Source organism: Mchenga conophoros, linkage group LG10 (assembly GCF_057382185.1).
Source record: "Mchenga conophoros isolate Kocher_MC1m ecotype Shallow Benthic linkage group LG10, M_conophoros_male_GT1.1, whole genome shotgun sequence".
NCBI classification, from domain to species: Eukaryota; Metazoa; Chordata; class Actinopteri; order Cichliformes; family Cichlidae; genus Mchenga; species Mchenga conophoros.
The window spans coordinates 20,624,091-20,650,075 of record NC_140535.1 but is presented as its reverse complement, the minus strand read 5'-3'; the positions used below and the strand labels follow the sequence as shown (position 1 = coordinate 20,650,075).

Sequence of the window (25,985 nt, the reverse complement as noted above, 5' to 3'; positions counted from 1 at the left end):
ATCCTTCTTATATAAATGCCCCTCTTTTTTATACCCTAGATGAGACCAAGAGAGTACAGGAGATGAAGCAGCTGGATCTAAATAAAACAGGAAGAGTCAGTGATGCATGTTGGCATGAAGAGAAGGCAGTAAAGCTACAACTTTCAGTGGACCTCCTAGTGTGGCAAGGAGCCTAGCAGCTTTTTTGCACGCAGCCACAGTAGACTTAAAAACAGAGGATACAAACAGTTGTGGTGATGAGTCATACTTCATAGGAACAGCTTATTAAACCTGAGTCGTTAGACGCTTTCCCGCTCTCTTTAATTGCGTCGGGGTCTCATAATGTGGAGTCACTTTAACTTAACCAAGGCAGCAGTGCGAGTTAATATACGTCTCACCTTCCAGAAAGATAACTATTGATCCTCAGGTCTCGAAAGAGAATGATCTGTTATGGTGTTAGTTTTAATTAAATTTGTTTTGATTCTTTCCCCCCCCCACATAGAGCTGCCATATAATCCAACTCATCTTACTCCTGCTCTACCAGCTTAAATCTCACACGTTTTTTTTTTTGTTTTTTTAAACACATAACCTGTACACAATACAAAACCAATTTATTTAAAAAAAAATGTTTATTGACATCAGAAGCAATTTAATTTTCAACAATAAACAAGGTTTTTTTGTCTTATTTTGCTATTACAGTGGTACATAAAGATCAGTAAAACAACTGTGATACGTCAATTTTGATAACATGTAATTTAAAATAAAAACACACAGGTGAAGGAGGGAAAAAAAAAAGAAGCACTCAGATCTAACTCAGAACATTTTTATGTGCTGTGCACCTCTAGCTAAGGTAAATACTGTAAAGCCCACCCCTTTACACTGTACCAGGCAGGATAGTGGTCTAGTAACTACCACTGGGGAAAAAAAAAAAAAAAAAAAAAAAGTAAGACTGGCAGAAAGATACAGACACGATACTTGTGTAGTGTTAACTATACAAAAAGGAGAAAAAAAACTGTACAGCATAAAAACAACTGATATACACAGCCTTTTTTGTCGTTTTATTTATTTTTTTTATTTTTTACCCCTTGGATACTAATGCATTTTCTTTCAGTAAGTGAAGTGTGTACAAGGGGGTTAAATGCTTTATAAACAAGAAAATGACCACTTTATGTCACCTGCCACCTACTAATCATCATCCTCATCGTCATCATCCTCTTCCTCCTCCTCATCTTCATCGTCGTCGTCATCATCATCGTCTTTCTTCTCTGCCTTGGCCGGGGCTTTCGCTGGCGCACCGCTGCCTGGTTTGCCCTTTGCGCGATACGCAGCGATGTCCTGCGAGGGAGGAGCGAAAACGCGGTGAACCGGTGTCGAGACACAAAAATAGACAGCTGTCACCGAAGAGCTCAGTCGGCGTTCACATTTTACTCTTACCTTCTCATACTTCTCCTTCAGTTTGGCCGCCTTCTTCTCGAAGGGCTGCTTGTCCTCGGCTGCGGTGCTGTTCCACATCTCGCCCAGCCTCTTGGCAACATCCCCAATTGACAGGCCGGGGCTCTCGCCTTTCACCTTAGGGCGGAACTCTGAGCAGAAGATGAAGAAGGCAGATCTGGGGGGGGGGGGACAGAAAAACATTTACACAACTCACTCGCCATACATCTCAAAAATCCTTAAATGTGGTTTTGCAGTACTTACGGAGGTCTCTTGGGGGCATTAGGGTCCTTGTACTTCTTCTTCTTCTTTCCCCCCCTCGCCGGAACGTAGTTCATCATCTCCCTTTCATAGCGCGCCTTGTCCTGCCTGGCCATGTCCTCAAATTTGCCCTTCTCCTTGGCCGACATTGTCTGAGAGCAAAAACAGGCATCTCACCAACTGCACCTTCTGAGGCGTCGCCCTCTGTACCCAAGCTTGCTTATTTCTTGTTTTGTGTTATCTCATTACACAACACCTGCACCTTTTCAGCTAAAGTCAAGAGGTGTAACCAACAACATCCTGCTTGTCATATATCCTTGACCCCTCAGCAGGACTACAAATTTCACTTTCAAAAAAAAAAAAACAAAAAACAAAAAAAAACAAACCCTAACCCAACCCAAAACAAAACCTCAAGCTAAACTCTACTACCTTCCATCGCTCGGAGCACTTCTTGGAAAACTCGGCAAAGTTAACCGAAGCCTCAGGGTGTTTCTTCTTGTGCTCCTCCCGACAGGTCTGCACAAAATATGCATAGGAGGACATCTTCCCCCTCGGCTTGGTTGGATCCTTCCCCATCCTGGTGACAGTATCTAAAAACAATTAGAAAAAATAAAAATAAAATAAAGAATAACAACAATTTAATGATGCAGTATTCATCTGCAATATAATATTAAAATTTAATAAATAATGCTATGTGTCATTTAAATTATTAACTATAATAAGAAAATCATAAATAAAAGTGACCTACAATGTTTGTCCAACCCACACAATCATGTCTCTACTGACCGCACGCACTATATAAGTCACCCGCCCTCCCCGCTGTCAAACTGCACTAAGTTAATATCACTTAAAGCAGTCCTGTGAAATAACACCGCCCAAAACGGACGGAGCTGATGTAAAAATAAATAAATAAATAAAAAACGTTATATTGATACCATTTATTTATTTATTACAGTGGCCTTAACATAAAATCCGCGGTCAGCTCCTCATTATGGTGTTTCACCAAATGACAAAACACCGCTGCGTATTAAAGAAGGAAATCCCATCATCGCAGCCAGCAGCGATCATTAATGTGCGTTTGGTTTGCAGCAATAAATGTCCCGGAATCGCTCTCAAACACCGAACTGCAAAAGTTCAACTGCATGGTATAAACCTGAACCATCCGTGGTGCTATATGAGTGGATTGGGCGTTAAAAAACAAACAAACAATATTTTTCTTGCCCCCCGTCTTTTTTTTCCTCTTTTGCAACATAAATATCCTCAAATGTAACCTGCAGCAGTAATAAATCACCTGAAAACCCATAGTTTTACTCGTGTTCGTGTTTTTAATCGAAAGAAATAACTTTGACACAAAGAGACACAAATTGGAGAAAAAACACGTATTTATTGCAAATAAAACACTCCAAACTGCGCTTCCGTGACATAAACAATCATCTCTCATAACTCTTCTTTGTCTCTTATTCGGGAAATAATGTGAAAAGCTTTCGAAAAATGTTTTAAAAACTGTTATTTTTCTCCCCCTCCCCTTTACATTTTCCTATTAAATGCTACTGTAAGTCCCAAGTAAGCTGCGTCGAGCGAAGTAGTAATGGCGCAAAGGCTCTCGTTGAGGAAAAGGAGGTCAACAACGACAGCAATATTTCTTCTTCCATTTTGTGAGAATGCCTTCTTCATGAAAGAAAGTCCCCCTCAAATGTCTCCTCCCGCCTCCCAGTTCGCTTTGCTACGCGACAAATATGTCTAGAAAGCCGGCGATCTTGACTAAATATTTCCCCGATTGATTCCTATTGCACTAGCCGCCTTGTATAGTAATACATTGGGTCTGTACTGTGTCTATGAGCGGGCTGTGCTACTGACTTGGTTTCTATGAGCTCCTAATGGCCGCTCGTCTTCATCCACTAACATGGAGAATATGGCTCCTTCTCTTTGTGTCAACGCTCAGCCATTGCACTGCACGCAATAGAGGGCAGAGCGACCGCGGCCACCACTTCATTTCAAGCCCCGATTTAAACCTTTTCCGAGCATCGGAAAAATCTCCCCTTGGTCTCGTTCGAATCACGAAAGATTGAATTTTCTTTTGCCGTCGTCACATCTCATAGTTACGAGTTTGTTTCTCGAGAAAACACGGTTAGAAAAAGTTGAACTGAACTGCGCCTCTGTCACTGGCTTCCCATTGCCTCGCTGCCTTGTTTCCTATGCGAATACAGTCAGCCATTACAGTAAAGCGCAGATCGTGAGGTATTTTTTTTCGCTGTCTTCTCGGGTGAAGTGTGGCAAACAAACATTTGCCCGGGTGTATTTTTAGATGCTCTCTCTTTTTCTTAGGTTTTTATAAATTTTGATGCTCGTCTCCAGACTCCGCACGCTCCTCCGGTCTTCGCATGACAGCCGTTCAGCTTTGCAATGCACTGCAATGCCAATGGCTAGCTAACGGTGAGTCTTCTACCATTGTCGCTAACCGTGTTGTCCGCTAGACATTCCTGATTTTTTTCGCGATAACTACCATTTGATTCGACTCCATTTTGCGAAAACGACACGATTGTATTATACAAAATTATTCTTATTTAACGAAATCGACGCTTTGCGTCGAATTTCGTCAAGGTTAATTTTCAATTCTTCTTTTTTACTGAGCGTCTGGTCCTCACTCCCAGGCAGAGTAATGTAACGATACCTGCTTAGCGCCGGCAATTTTGTTGTTTTTTTAAGGTTCCCCGCAATAAAATTATTTGCAAACAGTAAAAGGTTTCGCGTGTAACCGTGGCAGACATATAAGTAAGATATTTTTAAATGTTACCGTCATTTTCATCCTTACGGACACTTAAAATGTTCGTGTGTGTGATACTTACCCAGTGACTATCGCTGGATCTCAATGGTCTGCAATGGCTGTGTATGAGGGAGCACAGGCGATACGCAGTGTCTTCAGTCTTCAGCTCTCTAACATTACTCTCGGCGGGGCTCGCACGCCATTGGACAGCGCCCAGTCTGGCGTCCCTGCGATTGGTCGAAGGCTTTTCATTGTCCTAATAGAAGACGAGGTTCCATTGGTTGTCTTTTGTGAAACGTCACCGAAGTTTTGTGAGGCGCGTGGATACAAAAATATTTCTGTCCGAGCATGCTGGAGCTGGTAGTAGTGTAGTGTGTTTGCCATAGTATTGAATTCACTACGTTGAGCTCAGTGTACAGTAGGCAAGCTAAATGAATGAGACATCGAGGAGCGCTTGTAGCCAGCGAACGAGGCGGCCGTAAAATGTTGTCAGATTGTGTTGGATGGGTTGTACGTCTCCTTATCAACAGGCTCCTTTGTGCATTCTGCACAATACACGTGAGCTTATTTGCAAATTATGTCTTTAAAAATGTATAGGGAGGACATCGCAAATTCCCGTGTAAAGGGCATAAAGAGCGATTACCCGTCCCATGCGTGATAGTTACGTCCAGATATGAAATTTTTAAAAAAGGATTTAGCTCTTAGTATGAATGAAAACCATAGGAATTCAATGATTGGCCTCCCTTGTGATCAGTGTATTAACCATTATTATCATTTATGCCCATGATCGACAGAAAGTCCCTGCATTGACACTACTAAACCGTGTTTTCTTATTCTCTCTGACAAGTATCCATAATTATTCGTTTTTTAAGCACTCATTCTGTGCTTTTGACTATGTTTACTTACGACCCAATATTAATAGTAGGATAAAATGGAGCTGGAGATAATAAATTATGGTAAATATATTTAATGGGAAATTAATATTAAGATCTGTCAGTTAATGTTTTTCTACACAGTATGTTTTTTATCCTGATATTTCGAGGTCTCATATACATTGCCTGATTAGGAGATGGTCATGTGCTTATTGTTAATTAAGACTTATGAAGATCAAAGGGCGGCTGCTCAGTTTAAAGCAAAAGCAGTAAATGAGCATTTTGACTGACTTTATTCATTCAATTATTTATTTATTTTTGCCCTAAAAGATAGTGAGCTTTTACTTGGAATTTTAGATATAGTCCAACAGGTCTGCATGATAGCCTCATAGCAGAGGGCTTCTTACTCCCAACACCTGGCACGTTGTTATAATAAACATAATACAATTGTCATAGACTCAAATTCCAATACATCCAAAATGGGGGAAAACAAACAAACCCAGGAGTCTGTTTGTTTTGTCTATTCATAAGTGCTTTTCAATCTAACCCACTCTACACAGCAGGTATAGTACATATAGTGCATATGCATGTACAGTGTATATATATTTTCTATATTAATTTTGCAAGCTGTTTTGTTCAAGATTATCCAATATTGTATTAACAGTACATTCCTAATTAATCATTTATTACTGATTGCCTTACAAAATATAGCATATAACTTATTTTATATGAGGTTTTAAAGGTTTTTGTCACTTTTCCCTGTACAATATGCATCTGTTACACATTTTCTTTGTATTACTCTTATGCAGCTGAATAATGTGTCTGGTTAGTACAGCCAAGAGGTGACACAAATACATTTTCTTGTATGTCTGATTAACAGACTGGGAAATATTAGATTCTGAACGCAGTGAGCATGGGGTAACCTAATGAGCTTTAGTGCCAAGTGGTGTTGCTCTACCACTACCATCAGATAAGGAGTAGATTAATTTATTGAGTGTGCCTGTTTAGCATGGCCTACCTTATAACATATACAGACATGAAAATTGCTATTATCCTTGATAATACAGCATAATATGCAGTTATACTGCATTATATTCAGTATAACAGTGTGTAACGTAGAGTTATAAATAATTACCCATTACACTACCAGCACAGAATAACTGCACAGAAGAATGAGCTGTATAGATTCAGATCATCAGTCTATAAAATGCACATTTTGTCACTTTGGGACCTCAGCTCTAGCGCCACCATTAGACAGAGTTATATGGAAAGTTATATGGAAATAAAGGCAAAAAGAGCCTCCACAGAGTAGAAAAGACATTCCAGGAGTGTGATTTTAGTCTGTGACAGAGGCCCTTCCTAAAACGACTTGTTTTGCACTGAGTGGATTCAAGCCAGTAATGTAATTTGACTTGAAAGGTTTGTCTGTGTGTTTGAATATGGCTGGTGAAGGGGGGTAGGGGGGTGGGGTGCTTAAATAAAGAAGGTGCCCACAGTCTCTCATGATTTCAAATATAACCACATCCCTACAGTAAATATTCCTTTAATTGCGCATGTTTAAAAATGAATGAATTGTTTCTTTATATGTTTAAAGAGAATAAATAAACGGCTCTTCTTCTTAGCAGCTAACATAGAAACAAAGAAAAATGGCTGACAGAGTTTATTCTTATCCTTGAATTAAGAACGGGAAGGGTGAAGTGATTCCAAATGCCAATCACAACCCAGACTCAGGCCACATGTCTGCCAGTGATGCTGCCTGTCTGTGTCTCATTTTGCATCAGGAGATGCCACGGCGGAAAGCTATAGCCTGCTCGTGAGGCTAGGAGGCGGCCGGTTTATGCATTCTAATGAACGCTCCCTGGGAAAAATATGCAAATTCATTTTGTCATCAAGAGGAAAATAGAGGACAGGAGAGCAGCAGATACAGGAGGGGCTTAAAGGGGGGGGCACATGCCATGCAAGAGGCGGGATTGGGTGGAGGGAGGTGTGTGTGCATATGTGTGTGTGGGTGGGTTGAGCATGTGTGTGTATGGGGGGTACAGGAGCCTGCAAGGGCTGGTATTATGAACTGAAATGGGGGACATATGTAAAATCCATCCCACCCCCACCCAATCATCAAAATTAAGCATACAGTGGGCTGGCAAAAAAACAAATCACCAGAGAAATAGTCGCCCTTATCGTTCATTTACAAAATATGCTATGTGAAAAAAGATGGGTAAATAAAGACTGTTTTTTCAAATCAGCAGATTTTTTAACACGTTCGTTAAAATATCTGCCTAAAATATTCAGTTCTGTTGGTTATGGTTAATTCAGACAAGAAAAACTCACTTTGTGTGTGTGTGAAGGGGAATGACAGAATAAAATAATAAAAATAACAAAACTGCTGTTTAAGAGCAACTAAAACAACAGCACACATTCTTCCCTTCCTTGATGATAGCTAGGCAACTTTTTTTGGAGGTGAGCAAACGGGGCTCTCGGTGTGTCTACTGAGGCCTGGTTACTCGCTCAGTAAGTATTTCAGTATTTTGGGGGGTAACAATTGAAAACAAATGTATAAATAATAGTAACATAATAATAGAAAAGAAAGAGAAGATATCACTGTTATCATTGTATTGATTACTGTGATAATAATAATAATTACAATGAACAGTAATAACAGTAAATAAATAAATAAACAAACTGTGCAACAGACATACCCTATCTCATCCTACAAAAATAATATACATAAATAAAATATTATTAGTATCCTTAGTCGCACAGTGTTGGTGATAGTATTGTGTCAATATAACTTCAGCCCACGTTATTGCAGTTCACTTGAACAGCCGAGTGGCGGCCAGCGGAACCATCAGTGATAGAGAGGGGGAAGACAAAGGCCGCTGCACAAACCCGCGGTTGGGAAAACGTTTGTGACACGAATCGATAGAAAGCTGCACATGGACCCATTACACCGGCGGGACTTAAAAACTATAGCTTAATGTGCACCGACTTCAGTGTAACAGGAAATATAATTTAACATTTGTTTGGGTACGTATGATTTATTTATTTATTTTTACTAAGAATAATTTTTAGCCGCGAGTTAAACGGTTGCCCGGCCTTAGGCTAAGCGTTTAGCATGCTACCTTCCAGGCTCAAGCTGTCTGATAGTTCAGTCAGGGCATGCAGACTGGTTAACAGACTGATTTTAACGTATTTTTTTAATTTCCCAAATAAAATCACTATATCCTTACAGCATTAACAGGGTAATGGTAACTAAGCATTTTATTACAAAAGTGTGTTTTAAGTGAGGTTTCTTTTCTTTTCTTTTTTTGCTTGCTTATGTTAGTGTTAAATAGCTATCAAAGCTAGTTTTGCTGGGAAACTAATTGGTTCCTGGTTTGTGTCGTGTACTATTATTGATCTAAATACCTTTGGAGAAAAATGCGGAGAAAACATGTGGGCAATATGGTTAAAGCCTTGCCAATTAAAGTGTATACTTTATATACTGTACCCTGTGAATGTTCTAGAAAGATGAATGAGACGCTCATAATAAATGAATTTAACTAATTTGGAAACTAATAGATTGACTTTAGGGGTAAACACAAGCATGCTGCAGTCATGCCGGGACCATCCTAGAAAAGTAGATTCCTTTATTGTAGTTAGAACCTTGTGAGGGTTCTTTTATAAATTTCAGAGAAGATCAATCTCTATACACTGTTGTTTTGGTCAATTAAATGTGACTTATATATTTAAAAATGTATCCAAACCATCTGTAAGAACTTATAGGAAAGAAGGGCAGCTTTCTTATCTGTTTGAAAGATAAGTTCTGAATCAATTTAAATTCCACTCAGTGATCATCACCCGTGCTCAAGAGTCTTATTGTTCTGCCTTCAGGCTGGCTGTAGATTGACAAAGATTAAGCATAAACATTACGCCAGTGAAAAGATTAAAGAGGTCACCTTTGAGCATTTGCAAGATTTTTCTTTTTTGGGGGTGTTTTAATGTATTTATTGTGTACATTTATTCCTTTAGTAGGGATGCTGCAGTATCTTGCCTGAACATCGTTATCTGCTAATATCATCCTTGTTGACTGCCGTCTTCCTACTGGTAAATACAGATGGCAATAGTTGATGTTTTTCTTTTGTCAAATCATTTCGTTTCAGCTAAATGTTTAAATATGGTTGAAATAACGTAAAATAGTTGAACTATATTTTTTATGAGTGCGCTATTTCCCTGCATAAGAAAAAATAAATAGCATAGTATTGTACTGATGAGGCGCAAATTCCTGATTAAAAACAGATTAATGTACCTCTAATGTTATGCATTACCATCACTGTTTCAAGCCTATGAGATATAAAGTGATCTTTTTCTTTTTCTTTTTTTTTTTGCAACACAACCAAATTTATTAAAAGGAACAAAACTACTTTCAAAGCAACTTGTACCTTGATAACTTCATAACATACCTGTTTTCTTTTTCTTCCTTAGTGTGCTCGGAGGTGAGAGAGTTTGTGGTGACATGGTTATATATTGTGGATGGCACCGGACAGCCATGGACCCGAATAGCCGCAGCAGCTGTTTGCCAATAACTGGTGAAGACACTGGTTTGGAGGCTTTGGCCTCACCACTGGCGGGGTATTTGGGAAAAGTCAGTAGAGCTCTTGTTCTCCTCTCATTGTCACTTGCGCAAAGCTGAATTGTATTTGAAACTGGACTGTGACTGGACAGTACCAAAGCAAATTCAAAAAACAAACAAAAACGGAAATCTTTGGTTGTAAAAGGCGAAAGTTGGTACGTTACTTGTCTTGACAGGCTTGCAATTGTCAAATCTGTCATACTGTAACATGGGAAACTGTGTACTACTTATGATTTTATTACAAATATGCATCTGCTTTCAAGTACTTGACTCCCCCTGTCCTGCCTCACTTGAACTGCTCCTCACTACAAGCATTTAAAACATAAATCTTGATCGGTCTTGTAAGGTAAATCAAGTAAAGTATTTCAAGTTTCGATTCATGTGTACATAATGTGTAAATATATAAAAGTAAGGCTGCTGACAGATAAAAGAAATGGTTGATTTAAAAAAAAAAAAAGTAATCGGTTGAAAATATATGCAGTCTAAAATCTAAAATGTTAATGAATCTCATCAGTTAGATCTTTTTCTAGATTTGTGTTTTCTTTTAAGCTGTTGTCTTCAGTTCACCTGTGAACTTGGTAAACTTGGTAGACGTCTGGGGCTTTAACATACACCATGTTGTTCCCCAGGTGCAGGGAAGAGCTGCTTCACTGGACTATTGCCCTTGGTGTACATCGAAGGGGCTGAGCTATGCTCTACGCTCGTACCGAATCAGCCTCCAGGATTCGATCACTGTCTGCACAAACCCACAGGTAAGTCCAACCACTCAAGTCACAGTTTGATATATTTGTTTTGCCGTCATCTTTGGTAACCTCTTTGTATCCATTCTCTCACAGTGCCTCTTCCCACTGGTCAGCCGCTCCTTGGAGGATGTTTTGGCTAGCTTGGATGCCGTGGAGCCAGTTGTTGGGAACAAAAGAAAAAATGCCTCCACACAGGAAAAGGAAGAGTTGATTAAACCTTCATTCAAACATCTTCGATCAAATGAACTTGGCGGTCTCGAGCCACAAGGTGTAACTGCCACACCTGTTAGCTCAGCAGAGGATGGTGCTGGAAATGCTGTCAGAAATGACCAATATGCAGAACCCACGACAGATGAGGAAAAGCTGAATGGATACCACAGGGATTATCGAGTTGCAGAAGTGACAAATAGGGAATCTGTGAAAGAAAATGATCCAGACTGTGCTGCTTATGCAGATGGTCTTGCCCCCTCTATACTCTCAGCTGAAAGCTCCCTGCAACTTTCTTTGACTACTGATGAAAATGAGGCTGTGCTCAGTTCACATTGCAGTGCCCATGGTATATCAGGGATTGAGTTAAACCACGAGAGGAGTCTTCCTGGAATCCAAAACGGCTTTGAACAGGACATTCATTTAAATGAAATCGATATTTCACAGAGTCCTCAAAGTGAGCTGACAATGTGTACAGAAATATCACGGACTGAAATCTGTAAGAATACAGAGAGTACATTAAAGGAGTCAGAAGATCTTGTACCTATTCCAGATCAGCTTCTCTGGAGGAACAGTGACAACCTGTGTTGGCTGGACTCGCTGCTTGCTGCTCTGTTCAACTGTAAGAGTTTGCAAAGGTGTAAACCTAAAGACGAACCTCAGCAGTCATCTCTGTGGCAGCTCCTAAAAGGATATGAAGACATATGTGCGGCCATTCAAGTCCACCAACAGACTGGCAGTGGTAAGTTGAAGTGAATTTCAATCTATGCACGAGTGTAATGTCTAACTTTTATTCGTTAATGTCTGTTTTAGAATAGAATAGAATAGAATAATCCTTTAATTGTCCCACAAGGGGAAATTTGGTTGTAACAGCAGCCAAAAAGACACATATATACAAACAAACAGTACGCAGGACACAGAACAGAAACATACACAGATGTTTTCATCTGTTGATTGTTACAGTGAACAGCAGGCTAATAAGATGCATTAGTAGTTATAGCTGTTGTCTAAGGAAAACAAAGTTCTTAACAGAAAGTGGCTGTGACTTTAGCCCCATAGCCCTCCATGAATAGACTTGTGGAAACCCAGCATTTGTTGTATTTGTTTTGCTCATGTGGAAAATTTTTTCTGACTAGATGGCATTGTGCGGGTTCCAAGTCATGTGCTGCAAAAGGCCACTGCAGACCTTCAGAGTCTAAGAATGTCAGTCTTCAGACTACTGCAACCCAAACTGCACTGCAAACTCGGTAAGCTCAAGAGTTTTACACTTAATGAAGGTTCATGACAGGTTGGTAAGTATTTTCAGGCAGTCTTAAGTCATGTCTTTAAGAGACAAGTTTTTCAGGGAATGCTATTTAAAAGCGTAGGCAGAGTGGTGTTCTCCTGTTGAAGCATTTATCAGCATGTCTATGTTCAATGAGAACATTGAAAATAAAGGTGTAGCTGTGCTGAGATCCCCATGAGGAATTTCTGTCTCTAAAGAATGTTGTCCTGTTTCTGTGTATTACTGCTACTGGTTTAATCCACACACATCCGGTTGTTCAGTCGGACGTCACTAGCCGTGTCTGGGCCTAAACTCCGCTGCAGGTCCATATATCAAACGATCACTATGGCATTACTGAGCGTTGAAAAACTGTCTAAAGTCTTTCATCTTTAATAAAATGATCAGCGTTCTGCTCTACCAGGTGTAACAATTGAGTTTAACATCCAGGCATCCATGAAAACCGAATTTATGACATTTAACGGAGTTAGAAGTTAGCAGGGAGTTAGCTCGCTAGCTTCTATCTAAATACAACATAGCATGTCCTGACTGCGGGGTTTTGGAAACAAATTAAAACGTACAGCTCTGTTATCACTTCCAGCATAAATGAAGACGGAAAACTAAACAGCAGTGACGTTTGTAGGGTTACTGAAGTTGGGCTAGCTGGTATATAATGATGTGCTACGTGACCGCTAGCGACACAGCTATGTTAGCTTAATATAAACAAGCTAACTTTTTTTCCACTCGGTAAAAGTTAGCGTGAGTGTTCTCGGTGGTCAGGAACAAATGTAATCGCATGGCAGGATGCTGTAAAAGGACCAAACTTCAGCCAGGAGAACAACTGAGATAATCCATCCACAATACGAGGTTAGTCATTCATATACTGCTGCATGGGCTGGGCTGTAGTTACATCCTAAGGTTTTAAAAACTGAGCTTAAATAAATGATTAGTGGTAATAAAAGCCGAGGGAGGTCAACAGTGATCACTGACTGTTTTAGGAGCTTTTTGAGATCAAATAGAAGAAAATACATAACATTAAACATGTTAACAACACAAAAGCCATATTAAACGCAGACTACTTTAGGCCCGGAAGTAGGATTCGTTGCGTCATCACTGAACAACCGGATTATCAGCTCAGTCACACTAAAACCACTCAAAGCCTTAATTATAAGGCAACTAGTGCTGGAGGGGTTGCGTTTGCCCAAACAATACAGGAAGTAGGGTGGGGCAACTAACCAGATTTTATTTTCATTTATGAGTTTGACATTCAGAGATTATGTAAACAAGATAATAGAGATAAAGCAATTATTGTATTTGTTTCACTTTCACTGCTTCTTTTTGTCTGGTGTTATGAAATCCAACATTCATTAACAATGCCAGATTTTCCTGGTTAGTGCTGTTGCCTTACAACAAGAAGGTCCTGGGACTGAATCTACCAACTGGCCAAGCATTTCTGTGCAGAGTTCTCCCTGTTTCCGTGTGGCTTCTCTCCGGCTTTCTCCCACAGTCCAATGATATGCATTTAGTTGGATTAGGTTAATTGGCGATTCTAAATTACACCATAGGTTAGGGCTGCTCGATTATGGCAAAAATGATAATCACGATTATTTTCACTGAAATTGAGATCTCGATTATTTGACGATATTTATTTAACCCTTTAAGACCTACTATAGAACCAAGTCCGCCAGAGCTTATATTAAATTTTTACATGTTGTAGTGCCATTTGTGGGAGCATTTCAATTTGCTATGCAACTGTTATAGCCCATATTTTAATAATATGTATGCATTAAGTCCATAGTAACTACATTAATTGCAAAAAAGTGCAATAAACTACAAAAAAAATTCAAAATCATTTTTGTTTTTTTTACATATATTTCTACTTGGAGAAATTTAAGAGGCTTATCCTTCAAAACTTTAAATACAAAAAAGTTGCAAAAAATAGTTTACAACAACAGGAAATTTATTTTGAGTGTCTTCATAGTTTTATTTTGGAGATACACCAATTTTTATATACTGCAGGAAAAACGAAAAAACAATCCTATGATGCAAATTTGCAAAGAAAACAGCATGTGCATCAAAATAAACTATTTCCAGCAGTGCAATTTGAGTTCTAAGCATCCCAGCAACTATTCAGAAAAGTCAAACATGACCAGTATAGGTTTTTAAGGCCTACAAGTAAAAAAAACTACAATTTCCGCGAAAATGACGTCACTTCCGGTTTCGGGCAGGAAATGGCGGACATGTGATAGTTCGCGCTGACGTCTGTTTCACTGTGGGAAGTGTAACGAACAGCTGATCAGATCGGCAAAGCATGTTTCTGGAATATTATGTTTTTGTTCCTGCAAGCGCTTTTTATGCAATTTTTGCAAAGCTTTATGTGGAAGGAAACCGTGACCGAGGACAAGCTGATGGCATCAGATGTAAGTACAACTCCTCCGGTTTCATATGCAAAACAAATTATTGCGCTAGCTTACACGGTTCCGGTTCTACAGGGATTTAAAAATAGTTACACAAAACGGAGCGTGCTGCTCTGACCGGCTTTAAAGGGTTAACAATGACTTTAAAAAATATAAAATAGTGTGCAACACCACTGAAGTTTTTTTAACCTCTCTTTTCAACCAACAGCAGTCACTCTCCTCTCCAAATAACTTCTGCTTAGCTTTCCGAGCTTTCCGAGCTTCCCTCGGGTCCTCTTAATCAGCGGTCTCCAACCCTTTTTGCGCCACGGACCGGTTTATGCCCGTCAATATTTTCACGGACCGGCCTTTAAGGTGTCGCGGATAAATGAAGGAGGGGCTAATAATCGGCTCCGTCATTTTTAATGATCGTTGAAAGCCCAGATCGTAATCGTGATTAAAATTCGATTAATTGAGCAGCCCTACCATAGGTGTGAAAGTGAGTATGAATGTCTGTTAATCCTTCGACAGACTGGCAACCTGTCCAGTATGTACCCTGTCTCACACCTTATGGCAGCTGGGATGTGCTTCCTGCCCCTGAATTGGATAAGTGGAAGAGATGACAGATTTTTCTTTCCTTAATAAGACCACCCTCTGCCACTGTGTGTTATATTTTGTTCAGTTCAACCAAGAAAAAGTTCAGTAAATGTGTCTTGTCTCTGATGTCAGACTTGTGTTCTTAATATTGACCAAAATAGTCATTGTAATAGTTTTTGTCATAATTGAGCAGCCTGGTGAGAAGGTCAATCCATAAAAATCTGCATTGTTTTCAGTGAATGCATGCAAAACTTTGCCTTCATAATATGAAAACTGTGCTATTTGCAGAATTTTTAAATGCACAGGTGTTGCTTGATATTTAGCATTTATAATTTACATTGTTCCTGGGCTGATAAACGCATTGAAACGCAATCTATAATTAAAACGTAATCTATTTTACGCCCAGTCCAAGCGTCACAATCTACAGCCAAAATATTTTGTTCAGCACAATTTGTGATCAATTTTGAGCACAAATATCAAGGTAAACGTATCATTGCTTCACTGGCCCAATTTAATGTCTGTTATGTAGAGTAAACGAAACAGTCAGTGGTATCGTGTGTGTGTGTGTGTGTGTGTGTGTGTGTGTGTGTGTGTGTGTGTGTGTTTGTTTTTGAGAACAGATAAGAGTGTATTTTGGGTAAACTTAGAAGGTTCATATCACCATTTGGGAAGAGGGCCTGTAAGAGCCACAGTCTTAAGAAGATTTAGTTTAAATTTTGCACAGACTGCAAAGTTAGTTTCTAATTTTTGCATAAGAAAAGCGTAATGTATAAAGATAAGTGCATGTGCATTTGATTGTTAATGTTGCTGTCTTTATAATAATGAGTGACAGTGGAGTCAGACAGGGAGCTTCATTAGGTATCGGTGGGTGTAGTTTTTATACCGTGTGACACTATTTTAATAATATAAAGTAAACCTCTTAACAGTGTTGGGAAGGTTACTTTTAAAATGTATTCCAATACAGAATACATGCCCCAAAATGTATTCTGTAACGTATTCTGTTACGTTACTCAATGACAGTAACGTATTCTGAATACTTTGGATTACTTAATATATTATCATGCTTTTTACAACAACGTGAATGTACTATTGCTGTGTGATTTATTACTATTACTGAAGGTCCGCGACTCCGAACTGTAGTAAAGGGACCTCTGACTAATACGGCGGGGTCCCTGTCGGCTCGTAGCCGAAAAATAGCTTTACTTTGTTGTGTGGGTCAACTTTTCTTGCGAGAGACAGAGAGAGGCGTTGAAAGGCTGCTCCAACAGAACTTATTGTTTTTGGAGGAAAACACGAACACGGTGTACAGTCCAGTCTTAATAGCTTACTTACATATGGGCTCGTCAGGCACTCTTCTTGGCTGCAGTGGTTATTATTATATTTACATGCTTCCAGCTCCCGTTTTTCCTCGATGACAACTCGTACCTTTCCACTCCCCTTTTTCTCCCTCCTCGCGCTCACAGACCCATAACGTGTATGGCAGTCCATTCTCCCTGCAGCACGGACTACACTGCCCATGATGCTACATTCTTTAGAGCTATGCTTGTAGCATTCTGCCTGTTAGCTTAGCACAACAACAACAACGAAAAGGCGCTCTCTCACCCAGGAAACACACAGTCGCAGAGAGAGAGAGCGTCGCCCTGTAACCATGGCAACCGTAACGCTGCCGCCTGGAACAACAGAACATAGCTGTCAAACAAAACCCAAACAGTCCTGACCCGCGACAAAATGAAACGGGAAAGTACCGCAGTGTAATCCATTTATTTCAACAAAGTAACTGTATTCTGAATACCACCTTTTTAAACGGTAACTGTAACGGAATACAGTTACTCATATTTTGTATTTTAAATACGTAACGGCGGTACATGTATTCCGTTACTCCCCAACATTGCCTCTTAAATCAGAATTACATGTCCTGTCGCTCGCCTCAGACCTAAGTTACAGCTCATTAGTGTCTTGTTTAGATACTCTGAAGCAATACCCTTACATCGGCCGTTCAAAACAACTTGTAGCATCTGAAAGGTCTTTTTACTAGAGGTGGGAATCACTGGATATCCTACCATATGTTATTATTACAGTACTTCACCCACAATACAGTATTATTGGAATGTGTTTATTTATTGTCAGATTTTGCAATATGCTTTTATTGTTGTTGTAATAGTTATTAGTTTAGAATTATTGCATTAAATGTGAGTTCTCAGCGCCAAATTATTTCCATAATAATTTGCTTCAAGTTTCCAGCCAAACTTGAAGCACAGCTGGATCTTGGGTCCCTGAAGGTTCTTATCTATATCAGATAAAATGATGTTGTTATTTTGCCTAGCAACGGGCTAAAATTACCCATTTATAGCATATAAACATCAGCTGCCATGGTTGGGGGTTTTTTTGGGGGGGGGGGGGTTCTCCTCCTCTCCACAAGGTTTCATGATCTTGCTGACAGACATGACACTGAACATGAAGTGTGGCAGAAGAAAAGCTGCATGTTTGTTTATAAATACATGTATTTTATGACCTGGGGTGTTTTATTTAAGTGTAGTTTTAAATATATACATTGAGCTCAAAGCATGCATTAGGTAATGGAGAAGGGCTCCAACTACCAACGTGTCCAGGAAATGTTGCCTTTACATTATTATTTAAGAAAATGCTGATCATTAAAGCATTTTTCAGTCTCTTTGCTGCAACAAGTAAAGTCCTCAGTGTGACTCAGCCTTTAGTCTTCAGCCATTCAAGTTATAATAGGTCATATACCAGACAGGTCTTGCTGCCCAGTTCTGCATGTCTGGTTCTTGTTTGTTCAGGATTTAGCTTGTTGCAGCACATTTTAGCTGACAAAGACTAAACGTTTGCATTAGGAGATGATAGAATTGCCCAAATATATATGTTTAAAGAAAAAAAACGGGGAAAAATCTCTAAAGATCTTTGGGGGAAAAAGATCTTTAGAGATTTTTAGAAAAAAGGGAGGGGGAGCAGTTGATAAACACTTTTTCCTTGGCTTTTTGGGTTTCTTTTGCTAGCCATATTTGCCATAGCTTTTCCTGTACATTTGCTGAGTAATTTCTTCCCACATACTCCCCTAATTCAGAAAGTTTAGTTGGACCACAAAAAACAAGATTCCTAGCGTTGACAACTGATATAATCTTAACTTGTTTATTTTAAAGTATTAATAAAAAAGTCTGTTTTCTGGACTGCATTTCTGAATCCACCAGCAGTTATAGTAAACCAGTGTTAGGTCAGAAACGATATGCAAATCTCGCCACGCTACTGTGAGCAAGAAAGAGATGTCTGAGCGAATGCAAACTCGACCGCATAAGGCTCGTGGGGCCCCTCAAACCCTCTGTTCTTGAATATTAATTTTCAACATAGCCTAGTGCTACAGTTTTTTCCAGCAGATCAGTGACAAAAGAAGTATTTTAAGAAGCAGTTGGTCCTGTTCTGGCAAGTTCTTTCTGTAAAATGTAAACACGTACAGTAGTTTACACACTATGTGAAACGCCCCATCTGAGAACTTCAAAAAATAAAATACTTGCCTTAAAATTGTTTTTATTTTTACTTTGTTATGTGTAAAATCCTTTTATATATTTGGCGTTTCACAAGAAAATACCACATACCACAATGCTGTATTGAGTACCAGTCACTCTTTTGTGTAGACTTAATCTTAAACCCTTCAAAACAGTCATTATCACCTGATGGTATCAGAAAGACACAGGTCCGGGCAGGCAAACCTTGGATTTTGCTCAGCTTGTTGGAGCCAAATTATTACAATGTATAAAATCTGGAAAATGCATGATGTAAGTGCAAAGGGATGGATGGGAATAATGAAGATGAAAGCCAAGCAGGCGATGGCTATCCTGTTGTGATATCTAAAGTTTATCTTAATCCCCATCCAAAGATTATGTTTTTAAAAATCACCTGGAATAGGAGCGTGCATCTGAGCGTGTAACAGTGTTCGAACTCTGACATGTTTTTACTTTTCAGGTCAGAGGGAAACTCCGGTATTTGCTATGCCGCTGCTGCTTGTGATGGATTCTTGGGTAGAGTGTCTCTTCCAGGCAACCTTTTACTGGGAGATGAAGTGCAGCAAATGTAAAACACCTGTGAGAAAAAGGTAGGTTCATTTATTTTTAACCAGCTGAGGTGTACAAAATACTGCATTACACTTTATTCCATAAAACTTGATCTTTGTGTAACTACAGCACAGAATAACTATACTGCTGGGAGCAGATGCATTGTTTATTATACGAATTGGAAGAGGCCCAACTCTGCTTTGGGCGTCTCTCAAGAGGGCAAAGGGAAAATATGAAATATTAAGTAATTGAAGGCAAATTTGTACAAATTCCTCAGCTGCATTTCTGCCAGAAATGTTATCAGATAGGGCTGGGCCATATTATACCGTTCACGGTAATACCGGTATAATGTTAGGCAATGATAGGAAAATGAAATATCGCGATAGAATATGAGTAAAACGCGCATGCGCAGTGCCTTTGTTTTCATACGCACATGGCCGATTGTTGAGTGAAACAGATGAACCAGAATTGGTTTGTAAAAATGGTGCAACTTCCGTGATGTGGAACTGGTTTGGTGTTTGTCCGTCAGATACACGACAAAGCACATTTTTTTGCAGAACATGCAAGCGGCTGTTCTAAGATGCTCTTAAATCTGGGAGTAATCTGGGTCCTAAACTCCGTATGCTTCAGGTCAAACAACACTGCAGCATCACTAAGAGTTAAAAACTGTCTAAATTCTTTCATCTTTAATAAAACGATCAGCATTGCTGCTTTACCAGGTGTAACTATAAAGTTTAACTTCCAGGCATCCATGAAAACAAAATGTATTACATTTAACTGAGTTAGAAGTTAGCAGGAAGCTAGCGGAAGTTAGCTCGCTAGTTTCGCTAGTTACCTAAGCATGATATTGCATGTTCTGACTAAGAGATTTCTGAAAAAATTCAAACGTACAGCTCTGCTATCACTTCCAACATAAATGAAGACAGGAAACTAAACAGCAGTGACGTTTGTAGGGTTACTGAAGTTTGGCTAGCTGGTATATAATGATGTGCTACGTGATCGCTAGCGACACAGCTATGTTAGCATAACATAAACAGTGAAGCTGGAGGACGAACACTAACACTTTTCCACTTATAAAAGTTAACGTGAAGGTTCTTCATGGTTAGAGACAAATGCAATCGCATGGCAGGATGCTGTAAACGGACCAAACTTCAGTCAGGAGAACAACTGAGATAATCCATCCACAATACGAGGTTAGTCATTAATATACTGCAACAACATGGGAATAGAGCAGCTACCAGAGAATTCAACATTAATGAATCAATGGTACAGAAGTGGAGGAAGCAAGAAGAATGAGTTTAATAAAGTTTGATTTATCTGACTGCTTTGTTTCGCTTAATGTGCCTTATAATCCCGTGCACCTTATGGTCCGAAAAATGCATACTGCACACTGCAGTTTAATGTTGCAAAGCACCTCTTTTTAACTTCAGTGGATATTATACATGGTTATGCTCAGGATATGTCAGCCCATTTCTACTGGAAATGCCTTTTGGTTAAACTTTCAGCAAGGAATTTGCATTTGCACTGTTACATTTTTATAAAGCTTTAATGTACATAAAAACCAGCTTCTTAAGTGAAAATAAATGGAAGGTTGTCTTTTTGCGCTAGTAATGTTGTGGAGTTGTATTTTGTCTCGCATCAATTATATCGTCGGTTATATCGTTATCGCAAATTTTCAAATATATATCGTGATAAATATTTTTGGCCATATCGCCCTGCTCTAGTATCAGATACATAAGAGTTGAAAGCTTAGCTGATGAAAATCAGCATGTCAAATAAATGCGATGCCAGCAATACATTACAAAAAACGTGGTAGTGGCATGTTTTTTTTGTTTTGTTTTTTTTAACTAGTTAGTTGCACTTCTCATCATCACTGTAATTGTTTTGTGTCTGAATCCTAAATACATTTTATGCTGTAATTTTTCAGGGATATGAAGACTCTTCCTACTTTAACAAATATTGTACCTGATTGGCACCCACTAAAAGCAGCACACTTAGGCCCCTGCAATGTGTGTTGTAAGAAGAATGAGATGAGGACTATGGTGTGGGAAAGGTAGGAATCAAAAGAATCAAAGTGTTGTGGGTTGGTTTTTTGTTTTGTTTGTTTTGTTTGTTTGTTTTTGGGGGTTTTTTGTTGGGTTTTATTTTTGGACTTTGGGTTTATGAACATAAATTAGCATCTTGTTGAATTGTTTTAGTCCACTGTCTTCAAACCACAGAGGTTGGTGGAAATTACTGTATTCAGTTATGGAAGGGGTTAATAACTACTTAATGAACACATTAATAGAAGTAAAAGATCAATAAATCTAATCATCGCTTTTACCAATAAACTCACTGGACACCTTATTAACTACCTCGCTAGCATAAATTCCCCACACCATTACCCCATCATCAGTCTGAACTGTTGACACACCACAGATTGTAGATCTGTGCTGCCATGTTTTTTACACCAAATTCTGACCCTTCAGTCTGAATTTTACTGAAGATATTAAAACTCATCAGTCTATCCAATCATCTGTTACTCAATTTTGTTAAGCTCGTGTGAATTGTAGGACCCGTTTGTTTTGCTTGGCTGACAGGAGCATGAGCCAGTGAAGTCTTAGGCATCAAGGTTCAAACTGCTCTTCATTCAGAGTTGTTTTTCTTCATACCTTGTTTCTAACAAGTAGTTATTTGAGCTACAGTTGCCCTCCTATAAGCTTAAAGCAGTCTGGCTATTCCTCTGTGACCCCTGCCGTCAAAAAGACATTTTAACCCAGAAAACTGCTGCTCGCTGGATATTTTCTCTCTTTCAGACCATTCTCTCTGAAACATAGAGAGTAAATGAGCAGGTTTTGAAAAACAGACCAACCTGTCTGACGCTGACAGTCATGCCAGTTGAATGTCACTTAAGTCTGCTTTCTTCCTCATTCTGATGCTTACTTTGAACTTCAACAGATGCTCAGTTCGTACCAGCATCTGCACCACCTGATATCATGGTCTTAAATGCAGTGACTTTTTGCCATGTGATTGGCTGATTGGATATTTCCTTTAACGAGCAGTTAATTGTCCAGTGAGTGTATATGTTATGCAGATTTTTTTTTCTGCTTAAATATAAATGGAAATACAATTTGACAAAAAAAATTGAAGTGGGTCATCTGTAGCAGTGGTGTCCTTATGAATATACTGTGAGAGTAATAAAGAGAGTGCAGCTCAGACTTGAGTTATTGCAGGGTATGTTTTTCTTTGCAAAACTAATGCACGGAGTGGTTAAAATAAATAAGATTCTTTTAAAAACACAAAACAAATGCATTGTTAAAGTCTGTCTGGATTTTCACTTTTTTATACCTATCACCACTTTTTGCTTTTTTTGCCTTGCTTTGTGTTTTATAGTCTGCCTCCAGTGTTTGCACTGCACTTTGTGGAGGGGCTCCCTAACAACGATGTCAGTACGTACACCTTCAACTTCAAGGGCAGAAACTACTCCGTCACCACTGTCATACAGTACAAGAGTCACCTGAAGCACTTTGTCACCTGGACTTGCAGCGCTGATGGTACGTATTTGTGTGTGAAATGTGAACAGACGACAGAATTATTTAATGTTGTGCAAATGAGAGAGAATCGAATGTTGAAACTGAGAAATATTTATTTATTTAAAAATATGCCAATTTCAAATGAATCAGAAGCATTTCAAAAGCGGTAGGACGGGGCATGTTTACCACTTGTTGCATCAGCTCTCCTTTTAATGACAGCACGTTGCTGTAGATCAAAAATAAAGTTGTTTTTCCATTCTCGCTTGATTTTAGATGTTCAGTAGATGCTGTGTACAGACTTGTAGTCTTCTAAGAGTGCTCAACATCATCTCTCTTTGTGTCTGAAACAGTTTCTGTGGGATAAATGGTTTCTTTATTGTTACGCAACTTTTTCAGCCTTTTGTTGCCCCTGTCCCAGCTCTTTGATGCATACTTTATTTTTTTTATAAAATCATAAATAAGCATTTCAAAACTAAAGCAATTCTCACTTTAAACATTTGTCATATGTCATCTTTGTAATGCATTTTTCCTTATACAAGTTGAATTTGATTAAGTAGATATTTTGAAGTTGTTAGTACAGTATTTTTACACAAATAAATGAGGTCAAATTAGGTTTTTTGGTTTTTATTAAACTGGAAGTTACATTTAAGTGCTTTTCTTTGTGGTTGAAACACTTAATGGTTGAGTCTGATTTGACTCTGCCGTAGTTTGCCAACAGCACATTCTGCTGGACAGTTCATGCAAGAGAAGAACCCTATTTGCTGTCTATTTCACTGTCATTTAATAATTAGATTTATTGAATAATTAGATTTTATTTTGTATCTAGCTTACCGATTTTGCAAATGTAACGTTATTGTGATGTGTAGCCATTTCTTTCACAAGTTAGATAATTAACTAGTCTGCAGTATGCTTTGAATAGATTAGACATATGGCAGACTGTGTTGCGCAGAGTTGCTCTTGGAAGAGACCGTAATTCTGCATTATTTATTTTGTTTTATGTTATTTCAGTTTTTCTTATTCATTGGTCAAATAAAACAAACCCTTGACATAGACGACCAAGTTGAACCTGCAGCATTTTGCTGTAACCATTTGTTGTGCTTTTTTTTTTTTTTTTTTTTTTTAAATTTGCAGGCTCGTGGCTGGAATATGATGATTTAAAATACCCTGACTGTAAGACCCACCAAAAGCTTCAGGTCCCTGCTAATGAGATGCATATTGTCTTCTGGGAGGTGGAAGACGACAAAGAGCTTCACATCTGTTCTTCCTCCTCCACATCTGCACTCTCTGACAATGAGAGAAACAACAGTTTAAATGAAGGTTCGGTAGCGGATGGGGTGTTGGTTCACAGTCCAGATCAGTCTCTTCTTATTCCTCATAACGACACCGACATCATCTGCGCTCTCACTGAAGACACCAGCAGTAGCATGGACACAACAGTCACGGCAGGCTTTGATACTTCCATAGGTGCCACCACTTTGCTCGACACCTTTGAGGGCCTAACCCACAGTGAAATCATTACGCTCACACTGGTTGAAGTAAAACCCGATGTAGAAATGCAGTCTTTAAACAACAACCACAAAACTCTAGATCTGAACACCGCTGGTAAGAATGAAATTCTTGACAGCTCTTCTGCTGCCGAAGGTAATAAACTGCATCACTGTCCCAGTGTTGACCTTCCCTCCACCTCAAGTGATCCCGACTCAGGGGACGGCTCGTCCAGCGATCCGACATTTGTGCCCGGTGCCAGGAGAGGACGAGGGAAAGGAATCAGCAGGCGGAAAACCGTCAGCAGAGCAAAAGGTAAAAAGGTAGCTTCATCAAAAGTAGCTTTGCATACTTCATCATCGACATCTTCAGAGCCCTGTGGAGTAAACTGTGAACAGCCTGTGGTCCCTGATACTGAGGATAAGAGTCCATCTACTGAAATTACACAACAGGGTTCCCTCATGTCTTCTACTGATAACCCACCCCTCTCTGCCAATGAGAGCGATCCCACATCAGCATCACTACTAGATCAGAATTCTCGCTGGTCCTTCCTGCTTAGCAAACATCCACTAAACCAAGTTCAGAAGTCCACTGCTAAGTTTGCCCCTGCATCAGACACACAATTAAAGCCCCCTCCTCCTCCTCCTTTTCACTCTACCCCCAACCCTGTGAAGAGACCGCATCTTCCAATGGCGCTCTACCCAAAACCACAACTCCGGACAGAGGACAGCGAAGATCTGCCAGTGAAAGCTGCAGACATGTACGGGGCATTTCGTGCTAAGAGCTTAAACAACCAGAGACCCCTCCTATCACCTACTGTGCAGTCACAACCAGTCACTTCTAACCACCTAACCACCCCTACAGTGATGTCTAGTACGTCCCTGATTACACCTGGAGCAAAGGCACTCCTTAAAGCCTCTCTAAAGAGACATGGCAGCCATTCCTCAGAGGTTCCTGTAGGCCTCGGCAGCACAGAAGCCCTCAGATACAAACTGCTTAAGCAACTCAAATCAAGGAAGAAGCAGCTTGCTAGAATCAATAAGATGTTGGATAAACATGAGGGACTACAGCTTCGACCGGACAGCACTGACTTGGACTCTCCCAGCACCGTCACCTCAAGCACCTACGATGGAGCCACCAGTGACGACTTCCTGTCGGACTTGCTTTCGCCGGCAACAACAGCCAGCAACCTTTCGCCAGACAGCACGGGCTTCTTCGAGATGTTCGCCAATGGGCCTGACGGAGCAGAGCGTGTGGTCGAAGCTGCTGGGAGACCATCAGAGATGAATGGCGGAACGAACGGGCAACACGACGAAAACTTCCTTGACGAGTTCCTCTCTCAGGCTGCGAGTCATACCCCGACCGACATGGAAACCGAAGCACTCAGCGCACTTGAACTTTTCATTTAAGCTGTGATGTTTACCATTATCTGGAGTTGTTTAACAGCTATACCTTGTCTTTTTTTTTAGTTCAGATTAAAGAAGGGAGAACTCCTCAATGTCTATTTATGTTTCTGTTAATGAAGGTTTGTAGGTGTGTCATGTTAAATAACAGATGAAATTTGGGGGGGTTGTTGCTTTTTTGCATTTTTGGCACTTTGAACTAAGGAACTGGCCATTTGAAGCCAATTAAATTTTGTTTCTGTTTGTGTTGATGTATTACTTAGTTATAACTGTCTTTTAGTCTAAATAATAAATTCTTTATATGATTCTTGTACTTGTCAAAATGTCAGTTATTATGAAAAGGAAGGGGCAGGACATAACCATAACCTCCAACTAGCTTCCTGTTTGATAAATAAAATATT

The 25,985-nt window shown here is 39.5% G+C and overlaps 2 protein-coding genes across 4 annotated transcripts; one reads left to right on the top strand and one right to left on the bottom strand.

Moving 5' to 3' along the window:
* Positions 1-589: 589 nt before the first annotated feature.
* On the bottom strand, positions 590-4,645 carry hmgb1a (high mobility group box 1a). Its single transcript, XM_085289253.1, has 5 exons — positions 4,518-4,645; positions 2,101-2,261; positions 1,675-1,823; positions 1,414-1,588; positions 590-1,314 (listed from the first exon to the last, which is right to left on the bottom strand). Exons 2-5 carry the CDS (start codon positions 2,245-2,247, stop codon positions 1,165-1,167), a joined length of 621 nt encoding a protein of 206 aa, XP_085145379.1. The 5' UTR covers positions 2,248-2,261; positions 4,518-4,645; the 3' UTR covers positions 590-1,164.
* Positions 4,646-8,148: 3,503 nt separating this feature from the next.
* Positions 8,149-25,889, top strand: uspl1 (ubiquitin specific peptidase like 1). 3 transcript variants are annotated; one of them, XM_085289248.1, is made up of 10 exons: positions 8,150-8,331; positions 9,319-9,390; positions 9,769-9,928; positions 10,546-10,668; positions 10,753-11,608; positions 12,003-12,113; positions 19,096-19,225; positions 21,112-21,237; positions 22,557-22,717; positions 23,828-25,889. In XM_085289248.1, exons 3-10 carry the CDS (start codon positions 9,800-9,802, stop codon positions 25,588-25,590), a joined length of 3,399 nt encoding a protein of 1,132 aa, XP_085145374.1. In that variant the 5' UTR covers positions 8,150-8,331; positions 9,319-9,390; positions 9,769-9,799; the 3' UTR covers positions 25,591-25,889. The 3 variants fall into 3 exon arrangements, with proteins under 3 accessions (XP_085145376.1, XP_085145374.1, XP_085145373.1); XM_085289247.1 differs by having other exon boundaries at positions 9,316-9,390; XM_085289250.1 differs by lacking the exon at positions 9,319-9,390 and having other exon boundaries at positions 8,149-8,331.
* The last annotated feature ends 96 nt before the right edge of the window (positions 25,890-25,985 follow it).

Excerpts from the sequence above, each read along its gene's own strand:
- hmgb1a (XM_085289253.1), bottom strand. The coding sequence starts at position 2,247 with ATGGGGAAGGATCCAACCAAGCCGAGGGGGAAGATGTCCTCCTATGCA. Across the intron at positions 1,824-2,100 it reads AGTGCTCCGAGCGATGGAAG|ACAATGTCGGCCAAGGAGAA; the intron begins GTAGTAGAGTTT and ends TTTTGCTCTCAG. Across the intron at positions 1,315-1,413 it reads TGAAGGAGAAGTATGAGAAG|GACATCGCTGCGTATCGCGC; the intron begins GTAAGAGTAAAA and ends CCTCCCTCGCAG.
- uspl1 (XM_085289250.1), top strand. The coding sequence starts at position 9,800 with ATGGTTATATATTGTGGATGGCACCGGACAGCCATGGACCCGAATAGC. Across the intron at positions 11,609-12,002 it reads CCACCAACAGACTGGCAGTG|ATGGCATTGTGCGGGTTCCA; the intron begins GTAAGTTGAAGT and ends TTTTCTGACTAG. Across the intron at positions 12,114-19,095 it reads CAAACTGCACTGCAAACTCG|GTCAGAGGGAAACTCCGGTA; the intron begins GTAAGCTCAAGA and ends TTTACTTTTCAG.